At 41.5% G+C, this 26,381-nt stretch overlaps 1 protein-coding gene across 1 annotated transcript; it reads left to right on the forward strand.

The window, feature by feature from the left end:
* Positions 1–3,292: 3,292 nt before the first annotated feature.
* On the forward strand, positions 3,293–26,381 carry LOC307129899 (uncharacterized protein). Its single transcript, XM_079822699.1, has 2 exons — positions 3,293–3,452; positions 23,215–26,381. The coding sequence occupies exons 1-2, from the start codon at positions 3,368–3,370 to the stop codon at positions 24,306–24,308; spliced, it is 1,179 nt and encodes a 392-aa protein (XP_079678825.1). The 5' UTR covers positions 3,293–3,367; the 3' UTR covers positions 24,309–26,381.

The raw sequence follows: 26,381 nt of genomic DNA on the forward strand, positions 1-26,381 counted from the left end.
CGTCATCCTCCCAACCAAATACGTTACCGCGGAGGGTAAAGGTACAGTTGTTTCATCCTTTTGAAAGTTCCTTGAGGTTGTGTTCCCACATCGTTAGCAAATTTGGATAGCTTGAATGACTGTCAACTGTTGAATGTCAATAAGCTATGTTTCCATCCACCTATTTTTATGCGCATTTTGGGATATCGCATCGAAAAATGCTCAATGGAAACGGCAAGATGCGCATGAATTCTATAAATGTGCATAAAAAACGTATGTGCTCGTTTGAGTCGGATACATATTCTATCCGATACGAAAACTTGTGCATAAACTACGATGGAAATGCATAAAGTCCCGCTTGTTTACTTCGAACCGGAAGACGCTCCCACTTTTGACGCAAGGTTTCATGGGGCATAGGAAACTTGTGGATAACGGTTGAGTTTCTAAGCTACTTTAGTGATAAATCACAGGACAGCGTTGACAATGAGTTTCTGCGATCTTCACGTGATGTACGAGCTACTGTCTGTGAGTGTTCGTGTGTCACAATATATCAGGCATTAGTTCAACATAATCAGTGGTGGATGAAGTACACAAACCAAGTACTTGAGTTAAAGTACAGATACACTAGGTAAAATATTACTCCAGTAAAATTAAAATTACTCCCTTTTAACTTTCACATGAGTAAAAGTACAAAAGTATTTGCCTTCGAATGTACTTAAGTATCCAAAGTACTATCATTTATTATGGTGATGATCCTCATCATTTTTGTCACATGTCTTTTGCTTAATCATCTCAGTTTATGTTGAAAGACTCTGTTACTCTTAGCACACTGATCTATTAATATAATTATATTAATTTTTCAGACACTGATATATGTTAAAATTATCATGATCCCAAAACCTTGAAGCTAAGCAATTTCCTTTAGAACCAAATGAAATAAGACGATTCAAAAGCAGACAGATTCAATTTAAGGTTTATTGTAACAGTTTTTAGTTTATAAAAACTTGAATTAATCAGTTTTGTAATGTTTTCATGTATGATTGTCAGTGTTTGTGCATTAATCTTAATCTGCTTCACATGTGTATATTGTGTGTGTATGTGTGTGTAAATTTCAAAACATATTACGCATGTCAAATTACATTTCTGATGAGCGTGCTGGTACAGTATGGCACTGATGATCTAACTAAACTGGCAATATTTTTTATTCAGCTTGAGAAGGAGCTGATTCTCAAATTTTTTTGAGTCCATTCTTGCCCTCCTAGGACTGAAAATAAGCCCTGCTGTGCTGAAAAGACGTTCACAAGCTGCAGAAGCGGGTAAAGCAGTGTTGACTTGCAAAGACAACTTACAGACTGCAGGGAAGAACTTGAGAATTTCTTTATCATCAGCTTTGCTTGCCAGGTAGCCATCTAATTGCTTGATACATTCCTGACCATGAGTAGGCTTCATGCTTGCAAAGAAGTCCTCTTCATCAGAGGCACTAGAACCATCAGCTGGTGGTTGATTCGAAGGCTCTTCCTCCAGATCCTTGATGAAGTCCAGGCCTGAAATGGACACAGGAGATAAGAATCAAACTTCATTTTATTCACACATTTCTCCAGATTAAAATATTAACAGAATATGTATTGCCTGTATTTTACAAGGTGCATAGATGTAATTGTTGTCAGAGACACGACGACACGGCTCGGCTCTCTGTCTCACAGAAAAAAGCTCATGAGCACTGAACGGAGAAGTTTTCCATAACGTTCTTGAATGGTGCACAATCGCTTTAATGTTTAAACTGGCAAGCCTTTAAACTCATTTAATTGACAAACTTCATGAGGACGCAAGTGAAAGTGATCTTGCTTCGGGGCTTCTGCGCGCCGTCTCTGTGTGTGTATCAGCGCATATAAGAACGGCGATTAACTGACCTGTATAAACTGTGTAAAACATGCAATTACCATAGTAATTCTGAGCATATAAAAACAAAGATAACTGCTCCTGCGTCTCTCAGTGTGCCTACTGCAATTGATGTGACTGACGGGCGGAGTCACGTGACCGAAATAACCGACATGGTAAAATTATTTTGGTTAGAGGTTCTAAATTTCGGTTTCGATTAGTTTTCGGTTAATCGTCCAGCCCTAGTGGCTAGTAACTTTGGAAAACTTCTAGCCACAGTGGCCGGTGAGCAAAAAATGTAATGTCAAGCCCATGTCATATCTATGATGATAGTGTATTTGCTCTGTAACAGTGCAGAGATTAAAGTGTCCCTATTATGCTATTTTAAATGTTCCTAATTTTGTTTGTGTGTTAGAAACCAAATGTCTATTATCATACTTTATTTGAGCTCTGGGTCTTCTTCAGCACTTTCACTCAGTGATTCAAACAGTAAAAAGTCCTCAGCCTTTTGACGTGCATCAAAGTGTTGTTTTTCTTTATTTGTTGTGCACGTTGACCTTTTACATTCACAAACAGCTGTATAACACACTTCCTGAAATGTAGTATTCTTAAAGCGTAATATATGTATGTTAAAGCATTCATTATATGCGGCCCCTTTAAGAAACATTACATCGCGCGCACTGAGGATGCGCGAGAAACGAGACGAGCAGAAACGTCCACACTCCAGCTCAGGTGGTGGCGCTAATGCACCGAAAGCTGATCTGACAACCGGCAATAAATGAAGAAGAAAAGACGAGACGCGCGAGAAGAAGCTCTGAAACTTTCACCAGTTGAATCTGAAAGCGACGCTCTTAACGATCGTGAATGAAGGACAAAAGTGGAATATTTTCTCCGGATGCCTTATATTTCCAGTCTGCAGGTGAGAGATGTTTCTCAGATTACAGAGTTTAACATTGATCAGCTCCAGAGTTAACATGTTAAAGGACCAATGTCATGAAATGTGTGTCCTGGTTTATTATTAGAGTGTAATAATATGTTGGCAGAGAGTTTTTCACAGACTCTGACTCTATTACACCAATAAAATGTGCTTAATGTGCCACTTTACAGAAGATCTCAGACATCAGCATAATGAATGAGGGGAAAACAGGGAACTTTTGTAGACAAAGAGGCTTTTCAGCAGCTCAGTTAAACATGATGGTCCTGATGTTTCTCCTTTTGGACAGGAGTTGAACAAACCTTGTTTTAAATGCAATTTATATCTTACTTGTATCAAAATGCTCCATATTAAAATGATCGTGATAAAGTAATCCAACGTAAATTCAGTAACTTATCTTTGATTTTTCCAGGTCTGGTCCTGTGGGCGTCAGTATCTCACAGTGATCACAGTTCACACCTGCAGTGAAGCCCCTCCCACAACAATTCACCAATAAATACTGGGAATATTCACATCATCCTACAAGAGTAAGACAAACTCCAGGTGAAGCAGCTGAAATCTGTGTGACTGTTAAAGATGGAGTTTATTAAAGAGGAGATTGAAGACATGAGTTATCCAGAACCACCCAGAATAAAACATGAAGATACTGAGGAACAAATAGGTTGGTGTCCATTCTTGATTCTTCATTATTGACTGCTTTAGTAGCTGTGAAATAATAATCAGTATATGGATGATAAATGATCACAACACAGTTTTAATCGTATTAACAAGTGAATGGCAGAAGTGACTTTTGCACATCAAAGATACTTGATGCTCACACTGACAGATATCAGGGGGCGTATTAAAGAACCATCTTAACTTTAGCCATCCTATCTTATCCCACTGGTGTCCTAACTTCAAACCTTTTTAAATTTTAATGGTAAAAATCACAGTACAAAAAGACTTTTTCAAGAGAGCTTTACATTCATTAATTATATAAGATGAAGATCAGAAACGTTTTGATGGTGGAGATCCTTTTGGAGGACCCAGAGGATGTGCTGTGCTTCGATAATAAAATGCTTGTAAATAATCATAGTTCCCTTTTGAGAGTACTCTCGTATTGCAGTTAGCTAAACGCTAGGGGAATTTCCTTTCCTCGAGATTTTGAAGCAAATTTTTATCCTAAAAATACCATGTAAAACGCAGTGCAGCTGCACAGCTCTCAGCAGGAAGCAGCTGCATGCTGATTGGCTGTGCCGCTGCAACTGCAGGAACCTATGGCGAGCCCGCTGGGCGGGAAGGACCAATCAGGTCCCTCTAATATTCCCGCCACAAGGGGCAACAGAATTTGCATAGCCAAGGGTATAAAAAGCCGCGTATCCACCGAAATTACCCGGAACTATTTGTACCAGGAACTTTTTTCCCAGGAACTTTTTCTCCCCCAGACCTGCTACAATCTGCGTTTCCACCGCGGTCTAAAGTACCGGGAAGATTAGGCAAATTAGTCCGGTGACGTGGGAATGCGCGCGGCTGCTCCTCCCAGTCACCGACGGACAGTAATCACTTTTGCGCGATACTGTCTGCAACAATAACACGTGGAGGAGATGCAAGCAGCGCTGCTTTTGCTGATTATGTACACACATTACCAACACTGCTTATTTAAACGTGCACTTTCACCTGGTTTGACCATTTTAATGCAAAATGAGATGATGGGCAATCCAAAATCTGAATGTGCTCAATTCCAAAACAAAAGATTTTCTATAAAAGGATAATAAGGTTAAAGTCATTCATGACAGATGTGTGAAAAGTTAATTGAATGAAAACAATAGACTGAATTGAGCGGTTGAAAGATTAGGTACTAGACTGCAAGTATTTATTATTTATCACAATAACATCTCTTAGCATTCACCAAAAAAAAAAAAATCACATGACTAGTATTACAATATGCTTCATTAAATGCATAATTTAGAGATTTCTTCCTCAAATTTGAAATGAAGCAGGACCACACTTATGGCTTCACTTAAGTTGTGGTTATAAGTTATTATACTACATTCACATAGTTATACATTTAAAAATATAATATTTGGGTTTTCTAGATATGTTTGTGCATATTCAGAAAACTTGCGAGCAGCAGCCCTTTTATTTGCTTCCAACACTATATGAATACAATTAGAATGTGGTTCTATAGTTAGAATGTGGAAATTAAAGACACAGTGACATTTTACACATTTGACTTTATTTTAGACAGATTAGTTCTTACTAGGGGTGTAACGATTCGTTTTAACAACGATTCGATTCGTATCACGATTTGAGGTTGTCGATACGATTCAAGGACGATATTGGTTCATTTAGAACGATACGATCCGAAACGATTCAGTGACTTGAAATCGATTCAGTAACTTTTTAGCCAAAAATTGAGTGACTGAAATAAATATCTGGATACTGCTCAATGCAGGTGAAGTTTCCAAGATTCCTGTTGTTTCTTGTAAGGGAATCAGGTATCAATTAATTATGGATATAAAAAAACAAGTAAACAACAATTAATGGCAAATGCATTCAAATTTTATTTGAATAAAGTGCAACCAACAGTTTAGGTTGAATTAACAGGAAGTTAACCTTTTCTGCTCTCATTTTCAATATTCAATACGTTTTCAATAAAAGCACAGTAAGTGCAACCAACATTTCAACAGTAGGTTAACCTGCTACTTCTGCTTTTGTTTTCCAACATACAAATATTACAATATTAATATCAAAAATAAAGTGCAACTAACTTCTCTTCAGGTTTAATTAATAATAGGTTTACCTGCTACTTTTGCTGTTGTTTTTTAACATTAAAATAATACAAATACAATATTAATATCAAAAATAAAGTGCAACCAATATTTCTTCAGGTTGAATAAACTGGCTGAACCTGCTACTACTCTCAGTTTAATAAACAAACAATATTTAACAAAAGATAAAATGTAACCAACTACTCTTCAATGACTCAATTACATTTTTTTCCCAAAAATATCAACTGATCAACATGATCTGACCGCAGAACACTTCTCTGTGCGTTCACTATGTCGCCAGCAGTACTAAAAACTCGCTCTGCTGGCACACGTCAGGAATGCACAGGTAACAAGCAAGGGTTGAAAGTACAGGTAGCTCTTTCTCCTGGTGGCTTGATAATTACTCGCTCGTTGGCTTCTCCTCTGCCATCCGCCATGCTATGTTTTGTTTAGCGCTGCTGCTGGTGCGTTGCGATGATGTCACAGATAGGCAGACTGAATCGAGTAACGTTTAACGCCTTTATCATTAAAAGTGCTAAGAAAAAACATCCATATAAAGTCTGACGTGCAATCCAATGCGTTATTTCCTATTATCGATACAATCGATTGATTACATTTTAAAACGATGTTAGATCGATATATGTCGTACGGAAGACCAACTTGCCGAGCACAGATCGATGTAGTTAGATCATAGGAAAATAAATCGATACATCGATGTAGTAGATGAATCGTTACACCCCTAGTTCTTACACAATTAAAATAAAAGTGTGCAAAGACAAATAAATTACTAGAACAATAAAATGAAAATATAAAATGTGAAAACAACAATATAAAAAAAAAGTGTATTTTTCAGTAACCTGTCCAAGAGCTGTGCCAACACGTACAATATATAAAGTACAAATGTGGTAGTGCAAATGCTTCATTCAAGCGGCTGGTCATTGTGGCTACTTCTTGAACGACTGGACAAACTGTCCAAGAACAGACAGAAACCCGGTCTGAAAGTCCCTCTGCTGCCGTCTGCTTTCTTCCGCTTCTGACTGGTGGAATGCCAGCTCTTGCCTCCTCATCTCTCCTCGGCCTGGCTCTCCAGTAACAGCTGCATATATTGGTCAGGCTGTTCTTGTCCATGCTGCAGGACGGCCCAGTTAGCATCCTCCATGTCCCTCAGTGCATCAAGAAAAGTCAGTCCCTTTTCCTTTTCTCTAAGTAGAAAAATTGCACTGAAACACATGGAAATTTATACACAAGGCAACCATGAAACAATAGAAACCATCAATTAATTATTTAGTGTTTTCACTACAAATAATGAACAATTGCTTGCCCAGCTTGAACAATGCCCAGTGTGCAATTTTTATCATGGGCAATTTAAGTTTACAATTAAAAACAACAAAACTACTCAAAACCATTAAGGATTACACATCAGTTTTTAAATATATACACATTTTTGTCAGCTTTATACCTCGGCGTGTGTGTGTTTCGGCAGGAGACACGGGACGAGGGCTAACGTGTACTGGTGACCGCGGGGGAAAATACGCTGGTCTCCGTTGCCTGCGATTCATTGGGGCCACTCGTTACGTCTGGAAAAGCACGTTGAAAAAAGCAACGTGTTTTAACACTGCAACGAGTTTAATAGATGATACCAAGATGAGATATTTACCTTCAACCCACTCGGATTCTTGGATGGTTTCCAACAACGCACTAGCCGAGTCACCGCTGTACCAGAAAAGGACGGTCTGTGTTCCAACAACGTGTCCAGGCGGTCATACTGCTTGTTGATACGCCGGTCGGAACCGCTCCGGTTGTTATGATCCTTTAATTTCTTTAACTTCTCTCTGCACTGTTTTCCAGTGTGACTGGAACCGAGTCGATATCTTCAGGTAACGTTATACCTTTTCATTGCGGGTCGCCGTTTCCAGTTCCCGCTGGATGTCCTCCTCCGCATATATGCTCAATAAAGCCTGAACCTCGTCGTCGGTCCATCGGTCGAATTTTTTGTTGAACTCCATTGTTGCAAAGAAAATATTTACTGAACGCAGAACCCACCTCGCAAAAGACTTGTAAAAATGGCGGTGGAAAAAAAAATGCTGCGAGAGCTCAACCAATCAGCATGTTCAGCGCCCAAGTCCCACCCCCGAAAGTTCCCGAACTTTTGAAAAGTACCACCTCGCAAGCAGGGCCGTTTGGAGGGGGAAATATTTACCCGGAACTTCATTTAGACCCTGGTTCCTGCGGTCGAAACACACCGAGTTCCCCCCAAAGTTCCTGGTTCCGGGGTAAAGTTCCTGCGGTGGAAACGCGGCTAAAGACCCTGTCTCGCCAGGTTTGTCAGATTATTTCTTCTTCAGCGACTCACCTCGATTGAAGCCTGCCGTCGACACGCACCCAGCGGAACTTTGCAGCCTGAGGACTTTGGATTCTCCGTCTTCAGCCTGCCTTCCAGCTGCGCCATCCGGCACTTATCCTTTATATACCAATACGTGTGTTTTCCGTTGCTACACACTCACGAAAAGAGCCGAGACGTTGCTGCAAACTTTTCAAAAGTACCACCTCGCAAGCAGGGCCGTTTTGAGGGGGAAATATTTACCCGGAACTTCATTTAGACCCTGGTTCCTGCGGTCGAAACACACCGAGTTCCCCCCCAAAGTTCCTGGTTCCGGGGTAAAGTTCCTGCGGTGGAAACGCGGCTAAAGACCCTGTCTCGCCAGGTTTGTCAGATTATTTCTTCTTCAGCGACTCACCTCGATTGAAGCCTGCCGTCGACACGCACCCAGCGGAACTTTGCAGCCTGAGGACTTTGGATTCTCCGTCTTCAGCCTGCCTTACAGCTGCGCCATCCGGCACTTATCCTTTATATACCAATACGTGTGTTTTCCGTTGCTACACACTCACGAAAAGAGCCGAGACGTTGCTGCAAATGTTTCGTTCCTCCTGCACCTCATGTAGAGGCTTTCTTCCGGAAGGATCGGCACATCATCTGCGTCTCATGTCTCGGACGAGACCACACGCAGGCTGCACTCAACCAGGGTGGCTGCCCGGAGTGCGACGAACTGGCGCTGCAGACCCTTCGGGCTCGGCTCGTCAGTTTCGATCCGAATCCCGTCCCTTGCTCTCAGCCTCTCGAGCCGCGTAAGAAGAAACGCCGCGACCAGAGGCCCCCGGAGCGCTCTGACAACAGGGTTTTTCCTGGGTCAAAAATGGTCTTCGGTGGTGGCTGACAGACATGGTCATCCATACACACACACACGCACGCACAGTAAAAAGTACCCTACCCACGTTATCTGCAAGCGCAATACTGACAATACATTTTAAATAAATTCAAAGAAAGTTTGTAACTTTTGCTTATCTTATTTTGATCCCACATGAAAAAATACTAGAGTATATTATAGTAAAATTACTCTAGTAAATACTATAGTGTTTTTGAACCGTTCTATAGTAAATATACTACAGTAAATTAACAAAGTGTAGTAAATACTATAATATACTACAATTTACTGTAGTATCTACTATAGTATGGTTCAAAAACACTAATATTTTTACTATATTATACTATAGTATTTTTTCATGTGGGATACCTTGATGTTTGTTTTTGTTCCTCATTTTTACACTATTTACTGATAATTGTTTTGGTATATAATCATATCAATATTTAAAAAATGATCAAATAGCCTAATTTTCTGCCATATAGCTACAACTTCATAAAATTATCAGCTAGCTAACAACAACTTTGTTCTGGGTTCACCTCACTCCAGTCTAAACTAAGTGATTTATAGGCTATTTATTTTACTACACATTGTGAACATAAATAAGCTGAAAGACTGTGGATAATTAAAACTAACTCTTACACCCACTCTTGCTAAATTGGGTAAGCACACTTGTGTTCTCATTTCAGGTGTTCAGAGTAAATGATTGAACTGATTCATAAGTTCACTGTTGGACAGATCAGTTGTTCTAACCAGTCGTTAAAATGATTCGGTTCAAAGGAGTCATTATGGCGAATCGGACATTAGTAGACGCTTTGTGTGCGAATCCCGTCTGTTAGAACATCGCAAAAGATTTGTCAACACACAGAAAACACTTCATAACCGGATAGGATTTGTTTCCCGTTTATTGAAAGTATGGTTTGTGTCAGCTGGTCAGAGAATCAGTCAATGTTTTTTGAGCGCATTTCACACCCAGCAGTAATTAAAGGAAGACGTCTGATAGCGCCACGTGCAACATGGATTCGGTCTTCCGACCTTTTGATTTTGATTAACGTAATATGTGAAATATTAGAAAGCTAAGAATGCTTATTTTGAAGACCGAGAGAGTGCGAGCGGGGGAGGAGCTCTCTGATCGTTCTCTCTGTCACTCAGTTAACTCAAGTGCAGCATCTATTCTACATCACTCATAAATCACAATAACTCATCAAATAAAGCTTTGGCGGGACAAAAATTTGTTTTGGCGGCCGCCAAAAAAATTTCAATGTAGGAAAAACCCTGGACAAGCACACGCCGGCCATTTCCCCGCGTGCTTCGCCATCGCCTGTCATGTTCGTCGAGGAACAGCACAGCTCCCCTCGTCTGGCAGCTGCCACTGTTTCCTTCGGCGGACCGGAAGAGGAGGAGGATGACATCCTTTCGCTTGCTGCATCTGAAAGCGGGTGGTCGGACACCGTCTCGGAGCATGCTACTTCGATGCGGACTGCCATGGGCGGCAAAACTTCAGTTGACGCTGAGCTTATGCGCCTGCTCACTAAGGCCGTGGACGACCTCGGTATTGACTGGTCTCAAGCCCAGGAGCCCACGAGAAGCAGACTGGACGAGTGGTTTTTCGAGAACCACCGCCACCCAACCACTCAAAAACCCACTTCCCAGAAGTCCACGAGGAATTATCGAAGTCGTGGAAGGCGCCATTTTCATCTCGCGCCAAATCCACTTTTTCTCCCACGCTCTCGGTGGTCGATGGCGCTCAGGAAAAGGGATATCACGCGCTTCCTCCCCTCGAGGAAGCCGTCGCTGCACACCTTTTGTCTGCCCTCCGCCAGAGGAGCGCAGTCAAAGGTAGACCCATATGAATCACAAAAAGGATTTTTTCTCTGTAGGCAGTGTGCCAGCATTAAATCATGTACCCCTACACTCAATCCCTCCCCCATGTTCCCCAGCCCCCTGCACTCAGGTGGCTGGAAACATCCTCACAGTCAACGAGCCTGTGCTCAAACACGCTCGCCTGTACACAAGCACCAATATTCTATGTCCCCCGGCCCCCTGTACTCAGGCGGCGGGAAACAATTCTCTCCCAGTCAGAGCGCCTGTGAACAAACGCGCTCTAATGAGCGCCACTTTAACACAACATTATTGGGCCACCGAGTCCCTGTTACTCAGCGACTCGCCCCACAAATTAATTCAGCCCCTGGCTTCGAAGGCCTGGCGGGCCATTCCCGGCATTTCAAAATGGGTGTTGAACACAATAGAACAAGGTTACTCGCTACAGTTTGCTCTCAGGCGCAAATCGACTGAAGCGGCGCAAAGAGACAACGGTGAGAAGCGACACAAGTCATGTGCTTCGAACCGAAATATAAAAAATGTTAATGAAAGGGGCGGTGGAAGCCGTACACCCCTCACAGAGCGAGTCAGGCTTTTACAGTCGTTACTTCCTTGTACCAAAAAAGGACGGTGGTCTCAGGCCCATTCTAGATCTCAGACATCTGAACAAGGCCCTTATGAAGCGCCCGTTCAAAATGTTGAAAATGAAACAAAAAATCGCTCGCATTCGCCTGGGAGACTGGTTTTTCACTGTAGATCTAGAGGATGCCTATTTCCACATACAAATAGCCCCCCATCACAGGCCATTCTTGAGATTCGCTTTCGAGGGGAAAGTTTACCAATATAGGGTGCTACCCTTTGGTCTATCTCTGGCTCCCCGCACGTTTACGAAGTGCATGGAAGTGGCGCTAACCCTGCTGAGGCTTCGGGGAATGAAAATTCTCAACTATCTCAACGACTGGTTCATAATAGCTCAGTCAGAGATACAGTTATTGAACCACAGATCTTGGCTTCTCAACCATTTAAAATGCTTGGGCCTCAGAATCAATGTGGCAGAGAGCTCATTGTCTCCCACACAGAACGTTTCGTTTCTGGGAACAGTGTTAGACTCACTGCAGATGAACGCACGACTGATGTCACAGGAGAGAATTGTTTCCCGCCACCTGAGTACAGGGGGCCGGGGGACATAGAATATTGGTGCTTGTGTACAGGCGAGCGCGTTTAAGTACGGGCTCGTTGACTGTGAGGATGTTTCCAGCCACCTGAGTGCAGGGGGCTGGGGAACATGCTGGCACACTGCCTACAGAGAAATTTTTTTTTTGTGATTCATATGGGTCGCCGTTTTGTGTACTGGCTGAATCGCCGCGTTCCAGCTCACGCATGGCTCTCGGGCCGATTCAAAATCAAGGTAGACCACAGCTGTGTGTTGGATCTGGCTCCTTTGGTCAGTCTTTTCGGACCGGTGTAAAGCACGAAGCTTGACCCCACATAATTGTGAAGTGTCAGGAGTGCTCACTTTTTTTACAAGAGCTACTGGACGGGGGTCGTTCCCCCTCCATGCTCAAAGTTTATGTGGCTGCTATAGCACCGTATCACATTCAAGTGAATAGACTGTCACTGGGGAAGAACGATCTTATCGTGCGCTTCCTCAAAGGGGCTAGAAGGCTTCACCCACCTCGCCTCCCTTCAGTCCCTATATGGGACCTGTCCACGGTCCTGGATGCTATGAAAGGCTCAACATTCGAGCCTCTGCATTCGGTGAGCTTAAAGCTCCTGTCACTCAAGACACCTTTCCTGCTAGCGATCACATCAGTTAAGCGAGTGGGTGATCTGCACGCGCTCTCAGTGAGCGCCTCTGGTCTGGAATTTGGGCCAAACGACTCCAAAGTCGTCCTCAAACCAAGACATGGATATGTACCTAAAGTGCTTTCAACTCCGTTCAGAGCACAGGTCATTTCACTTTCAGCATTCTCATCATCGCTAGATGAGGAAGATGCTAATTTGCTCTGTCCTGTCAGAGCGCTGAGAATATACATCGAGCGTTCCGCTGCTTACAGGCAAACTGAACAGCTCTTTGTGTGCTTTGGCGGCCGCACCCGACCTTGTCACTATAGATAGTGGATGCTGTTTCGCTGGCTTATGAGTCCAAAGATCTCAGCTGCCCTATAGGCATCAATGCCCATTCTACTAGAGGCATGGCCTCGTCGTGGGCTTGGTCTACTGGCATTTCTCTGTATGATATCTGTGCAGCGGCAGGTCCACTTTTATCAGGTTTTATAATTTGGATGTCCCTGCCTTACAGGCTGGGCTTCTCGCTGTGTAATACATTTAACCCCTAAAGGCCCGACAGTCTGGTCTGGGTTAAATATTTGTATAAGTCATAAGCACATTCCTTACATGACTCGAATTGTCTGGTCATTCAATATTCTTTGGCCCGACTGTGTCTGGTCTATACATACATGCATACATAGATACATACATACATACATACATACATACATACATACACACACACACACACACACACACACACATACATACATACATACATACATACATACATACATACATGCATACATGCATACACATACATACATACATACATGCATGCATACATGCATACATACATACATTATTTATTTATTTATTTATTTATTTATTTATATATATATATATATGTATGTATATGTATATATATATATATATATATATATATATATATATATATATAATATATATATATATATATTTTTTAAACAATAAAAGAATGAAAGTATACATGAACAAGATGTTTATTTGGTATTTAAGAGGCTAAATTGGCTTTTGGCTAATGAAAACAAGTCAGCAATCTGAAATTAACAGGAAATTGAATTGGAAATTAAAAGGCTGAAAGGTGAAATTAAAGGCAACAACTGCATATTCTGCAATCCAAACAAAGATGTTACTTAAATCAGCATTTTTTTTTAAATTCATTGTAAAGAAAAAAAGTCTTTACCAGTGAAATAAAAACAAAACAAAGTATATAATTGTTCCAAAATGTTAAATCAAATAATGTTTAGTGCAACGAAAAAAACTAAGATGCTACAGCAGGTGCTTTTTAAATCAAATTAAGTCAATGTAATTTTAAGGTAAAATAAAAGGTAACACTTTAGAATAATGGTCATTAGTTAACATTAGTTAATGTACTAACTAACATTAACTAACCATGAGCAGTACATTTGTTACTGTATTTGTTCATCTTTGTTAACATTAGTTAATATAAATCCAGCTGTTCATGGTTTGTTCATGTTAGTTCACAGTGCATTAACTAATGTTAACAAGATTTTAATAATGCATTAGTAAATGTTGAAATTAACATTAACAAAGATTAATAAACGCTTTATAAGTGCAGTTAATTATTAGTTAATGTTAACTAATGACCATTATTCTAAAGTGTTACCAAATAAGGATGATCATCCTATAGGCTACAGAACTGATAGTATTTAATTTCAAAAGTGCATTCATGTTCTTCTTTAGGCTACAAAAAGAAGTATTTCGGCTTTGTCACAAGTTAGTCTGTTTCGTTCTCATCCGATCCAACACGTGGGAAGCTGAGCTGAATCTACACTTTTGCAGGCGCGCAGAGGCAAGCTCACGCAACTTCAGCTCGCGCAGGAAAGCGGCTCTTCATTCCCATCAGCGTATATCTAGTCTCTTCCCTCAGGTCTCCGGTTTCCGTTTGTAACACACAAGTGACATGTTCGCGAATGACTGCAATATAGGCGTATGTGCACGTGGGCGCACTTCCGGAAAAATCGGCAGAAAAATGCAAAGAAAACCATCCGGTTGCCGATCGCGCGCTAGAAGCAAAAACCGTCAGGTTCCGGTTTTTGGCCGGTTAACCGGTGCATCCCTAATATATATATATGTATGTATGTATATATGTGTGTGTGTGTGTGTGTGTGTGTGTGTTTATACTACACGTATCTTGCGTGTTATTCCCATTAAATGGCCCGACTCAGGTCTGGCTCATATTGGGGACTTCTATGTATATCATATTACGGGCCCACTTAGGTCGGCCTGGGTATGGTGTCTCCAGGCCGTTAAGCGAGCACAGCGTTTTGCATTGGGTCCCCTAGCGTTTGGCTAAACGCAATACGAGAGTACTCTCGAAAGGTTACGCTTCGGTTACTAACGTAACCTCGGTTCCCTGAGAAGAGGGAACGAGTATTGCGTTTGCTTGCCGTGCTTCGCTTGCTCAGGGAGTCGCTTCAGTCGATTAACCTGACGAACCTGGCGAGACCGGGTCTTTTATATCCATGGCTATGCAAATTCTGCTGCCCCTTGTGGCGGGAATATTAGAGGGACCTGATTGGTCCTTCCCGCCCAGCTGGCTCGCCATAGGTTCCTGCAGTTGCAGCGGCACAGCCAATCAGCATGCAGCTGCTTCCTGCTGAGAGCTGTGCAGCTGCACTACGTTTTACATGGTATTTTTAGGATAAAAATTTGCTTCAAAATCTCGAGGAAAGGAAATTCCCAGAGCGTTTAGCTAACCGCAATACGAGAGTACTCTCGAAAGGGAACCGAGGTTACATATCCACGACACGTGATTCTGCAGTTAGTTGACGAATTGCGACCAACATTACCGTCACAGAGCATTACCGGTCGTTCTTCACTGTCATAAAGTTGGTTTGAGGGTGTACGTTCGATATTCGCAAATTTAAGGACCGTCTCTAAAGTTACATACGACATTGGTACCTACACATTTTTAACTTCATTAGTATTTGAACGGAATATGTAAAATGTGTGCATCAAACGCCTAGATGAACACTTTACAGTTGGTTGTGATACTGTAAGTCATTCTGTTCAAATGCTATTGAAGTTAGAAATGTGTATTTCGGGGCTGAAAAAAAAATGGCGGCGTGAATGGACGTATAATCAGTAGCTCCTGATAGTCAGTCAGATTTATCCTTTGAAATTCAAATTTTAAACTCGCATTCTGATTACAAAATGAGTGGGGGAACAAAAGTGAAAAGTCTGAAAACTTCTAGCAATCAAACAAAAGGGATTGAACAAAGTACAATCGAGGACACAGGCACCTCGCCTGAAAGGGATACTGGGAAAGCTAAGCTAACAGGTGAAGGCAAACAGAACGTGACCCACGTCGGACTTGAAACTATTAGCAGGCAAATCATTGATTTGAGAAACGAAATGAAGTCTGATCTGAGATCATTCACGGAAGAATTCAAGAACAACATGAAACAGGAATTCGCCAAGTTCAAACAAGAAATACATGACAAACTTTCAACGAACGCCAACGAAATTCAAAAACAGCAAGGCAGACTCATCGACGCAGAAAAACGGATCGAACACCTAGAAACATGGTCTATCGAAGCGAACACTGCTCTGTTGAAAACACTTCGAAAGAACAGAGAAATACAAGAGAAGCTGACTGACCTTGAATCAAGATCACGTAGAAACAATGTTCGAATTTATGGAATCCCGGAGGGCTTGGAGGATGACAGTTCGGTCTCCCAATTAATGGATTGGCTTCTCAAGAAGGAGTTGGGACTTGACATAGATCTTCAAATCCAGCGCGCACATCGAGCCTTGCTCCAAATCCAAACTCGCCACCAAGATCTATCATTGTGAATTTCCTCCAATTCACGGTTAAAGAGAATGTGCTGAGATTGGCCTGGCAAAAGCGGATACAGGTTCAGGGTCGTCCCATATCGTTCGACCACGACTAGGCAACAGAAATAATGCAAAAACGTAAAGCATACAATGGCATAAAGAAGGTCCTGAAAGAAGAGAAGAGATGTTTCCAGACCCCCTTCACGAAAATTTGCATTCATTGGAGTGACGGGACACGGACTTATAACACCCCTGGTGAAGCAGAGCACGATATGATGGGCCGCGGGATCATCAGGAGGTCAGCAGTGAATCACGATGATGGAAGTGCGGCGGATCCCGGAGCTGATCCCTTCGAAGAACGGCTACAACAGTGTATGGCCTGGCAAGGTGTTGGCAACAAAGACCCGGGAAGGTATCAACGAGTTCAACAACTTCAGGTATTTCAACGCATGCCGCCAAAATAGGAGGCAAAAAACCCCCCCAAAAAATACATTAATAATCAAGATGTTCCCTATTAATCTAAACAGACTTTGAAACAGTATTTTGACTTCTAGGGAGGAATCTAACATTCGCCTTCACGTTTCATGTAATTTCGTTGGACTATAACTAGAATTATTGGTGAGTAGCATATTACAGCATTTGAAACGCTGCTTCACACACGTCTAGTGCGGGCCCCTTTTACAAAGGCTAGCCCCGCATACTTCCAACGGGACTAGTTGGGTGCATAAGCACACCCCATCCTTCAGCATCTTTATTTTATTTATTTTTTTTACCACTGTACCATTTCATTCTATTTTCTCACGTTGACATCTTAGGAAGTCTGTTTGAAGTGCACTAAGATTGAAATGTTTTTTATGTTGTTCAGAAGTTCATGGTTCGCTGAACTTAGTGGGGTATCATGCTGTTTCTTCTTTCAGTTTATTTTGAGTAATTAATGAAGATTGTATCACAAAATATAAATGGTTTATGTAATCCAGCTAAAAGAGGAAAAGTCATAGCTAAGATTAAAAAAGAAAAATCGCAGTTGATATTTTTGCAGGAGACTCATCTTTCACAGCAAGAGCATGAAAAGTTAAAGAAATTTGGTTTTAGGAACACTTTTTATAGCTCCTTTAAAAAGGGACATAGGAGCGGAATGGCAATTCTTATACCTAACTCAGTCTGCTTTGAATTTTGCAAAGAAATAAGTGACAAGGAAGGAAGATATATTATTGTAAGGGGCAATTTTTCAAGTCCCTATTTAATGTTGTAGCTCAAGAGACAGAGGGAGTTTTAATTTTAGGAGGTGATTTTAACGTTATAATAAACCCAAGGTTGGATACCACCAGCCACTCTATTAGAAAAAGGTGGATTTCGACATATGTTAGGAACCTTCTGGAAGATATTGGTTTAATTGATGTGTGGAGAGATATACACCCTCTAACCAGAGACTATACACATTATTCAGCACCACACAAAGTCCACTCACGAATTGATTATTTTATAATAAGTAAAGAGGATCGACACAAAGTTAAAGAATGTGAAATTGGTGTAGCTGACTTATCAGATCATAATATTATTGAATTAAAAATAGACTTGAATACTCTAAAAAAAAAAAAACACTTTATGGCGGCTTAATGTAGGAATACTAAATATCAAAGAAATTGTGAAACTAATAAAAAATGATATAAATCTGTATATGAAGGAGAATGATACGGGGGAAGTTAACCCTATTTTCGTATGGGATGCTGCTAAGGCAGTCACGAGGGGGAAGGTGATTGCTATGACAGCTGCTTTCAAAAAAGCTAAATTAGCTTTGTACGATAACCTCGTCAAAGAATTGCGAGATTTGGAGCACAAACATAAAAGTAATCGAGACCCAAAGATGCTCAAACAAATGAAAGAAATAAGGGGAAAGATAAATGACATTTTGAAAAGTGAGCTGGAAAAAAAGTTGCGATATGTGAAGCAGTCTCTACTACGAATCCGGTCCTAAAAGCACAAAGATGTTAGCTCGTCGGTTAAAAAAACAACAGGCATTAAATACAGTTTACAAAATTCAGGATCCCAAGACAAAACAATTAGTATATGAGCCAGAAAAGATTGAAATTATTTTTGAGAATTATTTTAAGTCAATATATTCCCAACCACCAGCTGCAAATATAGAAAGGATGAAAGCATTTTTAAACAGTTTAGACCTACCCACAATTGGCACAACACAGAGCAAATTTATCACTGCACCAATCACTATGGAAGAAATAGAGAGAGCGATAAGTGGGCTAAAAAACAATATATCCCCAGGAAGTGACGGCTTCCCATCTGAATGGTACAAGATGTTTAAGGAAGAATTGAAACCAATCTTAAGATCATTTAACCAGACCCTCAAAGAAGGGAGACTCCCCCCATCATGGAGGGAAGCTGTTATAACAATTATTCCGAAAGAAGGTAAAAATAAAGAGCTCTGCGATTCATATAGACCAATTTCTATATTGAACGTGGACTATAAACTATTTACCTCAATTATCTGTAAAAGGTTTGAAACCTTTTTACCTGATCTAATTGATGAAGACCAAACTGGTTTTATTAAGAACCGACAAACACATGATAATATTAGAAGAACATTACATGTTATAGAGAATATTAAAGAGAACCATGAATGTGCCGCTATTCTGAGCCTTGATGCAGAAAAGGCATTTGATAGTGTCAACTGGGCCTTTCTATACCAGGTGCTTGAAAGATTTAGTTTTAGCGAAAATTCAATACAGTGTATTAGAACAATTTATTCAGAACCAATGGCCAGAATCAAAATGAATGGACATTTGACAGCTACTTTTAATTTAAGTAGAGGTACGAGACAGGGCTGCTGTTTGAGCCCTACTCTTTTTGCTCTGTATATTGAGCCCTTGGCCCAGACAGTAAGGCAGAGTGAGGAGTTGAGGGGAATAAGAATTGGAGAAAACCATCATATAATTGGGTTGTTTGCAGATGATGTTATTATCTATATTAAGGATCCCGAAACTGCTCTCCCATTACTTATGAACCTACTGGAAGATTATAGGAAACTGTCTGGATACAAATTAAATGTCTCCAAAACTCAGGTACTATCATTTAATTATTTCCCAACACAACTAATTAGACAAAAATATTATCTAAAATGGGATGCAAAGTATATCAAATACCTGGGGGTAAATCTAACAAAAGAATACTCAGAACTCTATTGTCATAATTATAATATTATTAATGAGGACATCCAAAGAGATATTGAGAGATGGTCGACTCTACCTATGGAATTCAGCTCGCGAATAGAGGTTGTGAAAATGAATGTTGTCCCGAGATTATTGTATCTTTTTCAAGCTTTACCAGTAATGATTCCTAAGACTCAGTTCAGGGCTTGGGACAGGATGATTTCAAAATGTATCTGGTAGGGGAAAAAACCTCGAATAAGATACACAACACTACAGCTAGCAAAGGACAAAGGAGGCTTAGTCCTTCGAAATTTACTGGAATTTTTTTATGCTGCACAAATTAGACCATGTATATATATATATAAAAAAAATTAAAAAAAAAAAAATGTATATATATATATATATATATATATATATATATATATATATATGTATATATGTATATGTATATATAATTATATATGTGTAGACCAGACATAGTCGGGCCAAGAATAATGAATGACCAGACAAATCGAGTCGTATAAGGAATGTGCTTATGACTTATACAAATACTTAACCCAGACCGGACTGTCGAGCCTTAAGGGGTTAAATGTATTACACAGCAAGAAACATCCTCTGAAAGTGTTTGAGAGGAGTGAGTGCACAGGACCTGAGGGAAACCGCTCGGTTCTGAACAGAGAGTGCGCGCTGTGACGTCAGTCGCACGTTCATCTGCAGTGAGTCTAACACTGTTCCCAGAAACGAAACGTTCTGTGTGGGAGACAATGAGCTCTCTGCCACATTGATTCTGAGGCCCAAGCATTTTAAATGGTTGAGAAGCCAAGATCTGTGGTTCAATAACTGTATCTCTGACTGAGCTATAATGAACCAGTCGTTGAGATAGTTGAGAATTCTCATTCCCCGAAGCCTCAGCGGGGTTAGCGCCGCTTCCATGCTACTTCGTAAACGTGCGGGGAGCCAGAGAGAGACCAAAGGGTAGCACCCTGAATTGGTAAACTTTCCCCTCGAAGGCGAATCTCAAGAATGGCCTATGATGAGGGGCTATTTGTATGTGGAAATAGGCATCCTCTAGATCCACAGTGAAAAACCAATCTCCCGGGTGAATGTGCGCGAGGATTTGTTCCATTTTCAACATTTTGAATGGGCGCTTCATAAGGGCTTTGTTCAGATGTCTGAGATCTAGGATGGGCCTGAGACCACCGTCCTTTTTTGGTACAAGGAAGTAACGACTGTAAAAGCCCGACTTGCTCTGCGAGGGGTGTACGGCTTCCACCGCCCCTTTCATTAACATTTTTGATATTTCGGTTCAAAGCACGTGACTTGTTTCGCTTCTCACCGTTGTCTCTTCCACGGCGCGAAAGCGCGGTGGTCTGCGAGCAAACTGTAGCGGGTAACCATGTTCTATTTTGTTCAACACCCATTTTGAAATGCCGGGAATGGCCTGCCAGGCCTCGGCCTTCGAAGCCAGGGGCTGAATTAATTTGTGGGGCGAGTCACTGAGTAACAGGGACTCAGTGGCCCGATAATGTTGCGTTAAAGTGGCACTTATGAGGGAATTGTTTCCCGCCGCCTGTGTGCAGGGGGCCGGGGGACATAGAATATTGGTGCTTGTGTACAGGCGAGCGTGTTTGAGCACGGGCTCGTTGACTGTGAGGATGTTTCCAGCCACCTGAGTGCAGGGGGCTGGGGAACATGGGGGAGTTATTGAGTGTAGGGGTACATGCTTTAATGCTGGCACACTGCCTACAGAGAAAAAACTCTTTTTGTGACTCATATGAAGGCGACATGGGCACGTCCAGGAAAGCGGTCTTGTCCGAGTCTTTCATCTCGGTTAGCTTGAGCCACAAATGGCGCTCCAACACCGTTAAGTTGGCCATACATCTGCCGATCGCTTGAGCGTTGGCCTTGGTAGCGCGCAGGGCCAAGTCAGTGGCGCCGCGCAGATCCTTCAGAGCCTCGTTATCAGGGACAGACTCATCCAAAGAACGGAGGAGTTTGGCCTTGAAGACCTGAAGCACCGCCATAGAGTGTAGCGCTGAAGCCGCCTGGCCGGCGGAGGCGTGCTCCGAGACTGTATCCGACCACCCACTTTCAGATGCAGCAAGCGAAAGGCTGTCATCCTCCTCCTCCTCCGGTCCGCCGAAGGAAACAGTAGCAGCCGCCAAACGAGGGGAGCTGTGCTGTTCCTCGACGAACATGACAGGCGATGGCGAGGCACGCGGGGAAATGACCGGCGTGTGCTTGTCAGAGCGCTCCGGGGGCCTCTGGTCGCGGCGTTTCTTTTTCCGTGGCTCGAGAGGCTGAGAGCAAGGGACGGGATTCGGTTCGAAACTGGCGAGCCGAGCCCGAAGGGTCTGCAGCGCCAGTTCGTCGCACTCCGGGCAGCCGCCCTGGTTGAGTGCAGCTTGCCCGTGGTGTCGTCCGAGACATGACACGCAGATGATGTGCCGATCCTCATCCGAGAGAAAACCTCTACACGAGGCGCAGGAACGAGACATTTGAAACAACGTTTCGGCTCTTTTTGTGAGTGTGTAGCAACGGCAAACACACGGAATGGTATTGTATAAAGGATAAGTGCCGGATGGCGCAGCTGGAAGGCAGGCTGAAGGCGGAGAGTCCGACGTCCTCAGGCTGCAAGTTCTGCTGGGTGCGTGTCGACGGCAGGCTTCGATCCAGAGCTCAGCGAGGTGAGTCGCTGAAGAAGAAATAATCTGACTAACCTGGCGAGACAGGGTCTTATATACCCTTGGCTATGCAAATTCTTTTGCCCCTTGTGGCGGGAATATAGAAGGACCTGATTGGTCCGTCCTGCCCAGCGGTCTCGCCATAGGTTCCTGCAGTGGCAGCGGCACAGCCAATCAGCACGCAGCAGCTTCCTGCTGAGAGCTGTGCAGCTGAACTGTGTGTTATATGGTATTTTTAGGATAAAAATTTGCTTCAATATCTCGAGGAAAAGGAATTCCCCTAGCGTTTAGCTAAAAGCAATACGAGAGGACTCTCGAAAGGGAACTTGGAAACATTATGCACTCTGTGTTGAGAAGTGATGTATATCTTGTTAATATATTAAGTGTGGCATGTAAGAAAAGTATTACAAGGCATTGGTATAAGCAGGACATGCCCTTACTTGGAGAATGGATAGAAATTATTAAAGAAATATACAATATGGAACAATTAACTTTCATCTTGAGACTTAATGTATACCCCCTGTTCTATTTTTTTGTTTTTTGTTTCTCCTCTTCTTCTTTTTCTCTTGTTTTTCCTAATGGTGTAAAACTTTTTCTTGGAAAATCAATAAAAATACAGTAAAAAAAAAAAAGAAATGTGTATGTCGTATGTAACTTTAGAGACGGTCCCTAAATTTGCTCATATCGAACGTCTAATAACGTCAAACCAACTTTATGCCAGTTCATTCTTCAAGTGACTAACGCCTTCTTTTTTTTGTTCTTTTTTTTTGCAAAAGGCGATTTATAAAACTTAAATTTTCAACGGAGCTTCAATTTCTGCCAGGCATGCAGTTGTTTTTCTATTTTGATTTTAGGTTTACCTCAGAAGCAGTTTGTGCGTTGTTGGTTGCTATGTAACAGACCTGACAGTTAATTACCTAACTCGATTAAGGGGTTTAAGATTTCCTAACTACAGATAAGATTTTGTAAGATAGCATAAGAATCCTAAATCAAGTTAAGATTTGCTTTGGTAATACGAAATTGTGAAAAATCCTAAATGAACTTATCATATCTTATCATATCTGAAGTTAAGACCTAAGATAGAAAGTTTCTGTAATACACCCGCTGATGTTTTGTTTTCTGCTCAGTGTTTTTAATTTTCAAATTTAACCTCATTGAACTGATTCTGACTACTTTATATGTTTATTTTAGATCAGATGGAAGTGAAGGAGCAACAACACAAACTAAATGATGTAAAGAAACTCTGTGACTTCAAAACTCATGAAATAAAAGCCAAAAAGCTGCACACCTGCTCTCAGTGTGGAAAGAGTTTCCCAAATAAAGGAAACCTTCAAAGACACATGAGAGTTCACACCGGAGAGAAACCGTATACATGCACTCAGTGTGGAAAGAGTTTTACTTACCCATCAGGTCTCAGTAGACATCTGCTCCATCACTCTGGAGAAAAGCCATTTAACTGTGATCAGTGTGGGAAAGATTTTATTTCATTATCAGATCTAAAAGACCACCTGATAGTTCATTCAGGTGAGAGACCTCATGTGTGTTTTCTCTGTGGAAAGAGTTTTTCACGACTGAAGTATTTTAAACTGCACCAGCAAACACATGATGGAGTGAGAGATCATGTGTGCTGTGACTGTGGGAAGAGCTATACTACATCTAGTCATCTGAAACAGCACCAAATAATTCACACTGGAGAAAAACCTTTCAAGTGCTCATATTGTGAGAAGAGTTTCACTCGGTCTGGATCCCTGAAATCACATGAGCGAGTTCATACTAGAGAGAAGCCGTACCACTGTACTCAGTGTGGAAAGAGTTTTACTCACCTATCAGGTCTCAGTAGACATCTGCTCCATCACTCTGGAGAAAAGCCATTTAACTGTGATCAGTGTGGGAAAGATTTTATTTCATTATCAGATCTAAAAGACCACCTGATAGTTCATTCAGGTGAGAAGCCTCATGTGTGTTTTCTCTGTGGAAAGAGTTTTTCACGACTGAAGTATTTTAAACTGCACCAGCAAACACATGATGTAGTGAGAGATCATGTGTGCTGTGACTGTGGGAAGAGCTATACTACACCTAGTCATCTGAAACAGCACCAAATAATTCACACTGGAGAAAAACCTTTCAAGTGCTCATATTGTGAGAAGAGTTTCACTCGGTCTGGATCCCTGAAATTACATGACCGAGTTCATACTGGAGAGAAGCCATACCACTGCACTCAGTGTGAGAAGAGTTTTACACGTTTATCAATCCTTCAAACTCATAAAAAAAAATGTTACAAGTGAGCAACATTTGTTTTCTTGTCAAATAGTAAAAACTGTGAGATCAAATATAGATAAACAACTCTTAAAGTATAAATAGTCATTTTTTTATTTTCTGTCAGGAGTGATTGTGTGCTAAATAGTTCTTTCTAGAATTATATATATATATATATGTATGTCTTCGATAGTTCACCCAAAAATGAAAATTTCTGTCATTAATTACTCATCCTGATGTCATGTAACCTGTAATATCTACAGAACACAAATTAAGATATTTTTGATGAAATCCGAGAACATCTCTCCAGAGATGTTCAATCGGGTTCAAGTCTGGGCTCTGGCTGGGCCATTCGGGGACATTCACAGAGTTGTCCCGTAGCCACTCCTTTGTTATCTTGGCTGTGTGCTTAAGGTCGTTGTCCTGTCGGAAGAAGAACCTTCGCCCCAGTCTGAGGTCCAGAGCTCTCTGGAGCAGGTTTTGATCAAGGGTGTCTCTGTGCATTGCTGCATTCATCTTTCCCTCTATCCTGACTAGTCTCCCATTCCTGTCACTGAAAAACATCCCCACAGCATGATGCTGCCACCTCCATGCTTCACTGTCGGGACGGTATTGTCCAGGTGATGAGCCGTGCCTGTTTTCCTCCAGACATGACGCTTGCCATTCAGGCCAAAGAGTTCAATCTTTGTTTCATCAGACCAGAGACTTTTGTTTCTCATGGTCCTTCAGGTGCCTTTTGGCAAACTCCAGGCGGCCTTTTACTGAGGAGTGGCTTCCGTCTGGCCACTCTACCATACACACCTGATTGGTGAAGTTCTGCAGAGATGGTTGTTCTTCTGGAAGGTTCTCCTCTCCACAGAGAAACGCTGGAGCTCTGACAGAGTGACCATTGGGTTATTGGTCACTTGGTCCATTTTGGAATAAGGCTGTAACTTGGGATGAAACGATTTCACGATAAACCACGATAAAATGTACTGACGGTTAGTAAAATCGTTTAAAAATTAATTATCATTAAAACGGCTCGTGATTATCACGATTTTGAAAATGCGCGGTAAATCCTGTCCAGTCTGGTGCAGGCACAGCGTGCAACGCTGTTTTTTGAATGAGAAGAAATGGCAGAAGGCAGTGACCGTATTTAGGGGATTGTTCAGCCTTCTAAAAGGACCAAATCTGAGGTGTAGTCATATTTTGGCTTTTACAAAAGTCCTGAGGGAAACTTAATCGAAGATGGTCACCCTGTCTGCAGAACATGCAGAAGAAAGTCGCTGTAATAGGGGGAAACACTTCACATCAAGTGAAGTGGACTTTGACCTCAATACCAAAACTACGTCTGGTATTACTAGCACTCACACTAGCCTCTTTGGTGGTTGAACTTATAGTCTTCTCAAAAGCCATCTGTTATAATCGTGTTGCGCATTATAACTAACCACACGTGTTTCTAATAATCAGAGGCGTTCAGATTAGCCGGAGTTCTGTTCAGAGCGCGCTCTCACTCAATGAAAACGTGCGGCGTACGGAGGAGATTAATTAATCATACAGTGGTTGACTGTTTTTGTTCTATTTCAGCAGCGAAAATAGTTTTAAACAAACAGCAGAACCACAGCGCATCTGATATGACTGGCATAACGCTGGTTTTACGTTCGAGATTCGCGAATTTAGGAACCGTCTCTAAAGTTACATACAAGATTTGTAGACACGTTTCTAACTTCTATAGCATTTGAAGAGAATAACTTAGAGTCACAAAACCAGCTGTAAAGTGTTCATCTAGGTGTCAGGTATTTTTGATATTTAATAAAATAAACTCAAATCATATGAAAATATGGATATGCATTATTTCACTTGGATAGGCTACTGTTTGGGCTCATACACAAAATATGCTAGATTTAAATGCATCATAGCTGAACACTGATGAGAATATTGCTTGAGAATATAATTACAGAGATATTGGATATTATATTTACACCAAATTATTATTATGCGTTGCTATTGACGACGGCCATTATAAGGTAGGAAATCCCACAGAATAGAATCTAGCTTAAAAAAGTGCATAGAGCTGCTTGATTTATTTGTTGTTTGTTGATTTTCAAAAATAAAACTTTGTT

This window comes from Gobio gobio, assembly GCF_949357685.1.
Source record: "Gobio gobio genome assembly, chromosome: 8".
Lineage (NCBI taxonomy): Eukaryota > Metazoa > Chordata > Actinopteri > Cypriniformes > Gobionidae > Gobio > Gobio gobio.

What these genes read in the sequence shown, in the direction of transcription:
- LOC307129899 (XM_079822699.1), top strand. Translation starts at nt 3,368, where the DNA reads ATGGAGTTTATTAAAGAGGAGATTGAAGACATGAGTTATCCAGAACCA. An exon ending in AGATACTGAGGAACAAATAG is followed by an intron (nt 3,453 to 23,214) that starts GTTGGTGTCCAT and finishes TGTTTATTTTAG; the next exon opens with ATCAGATGGAAGTGAAGGAG.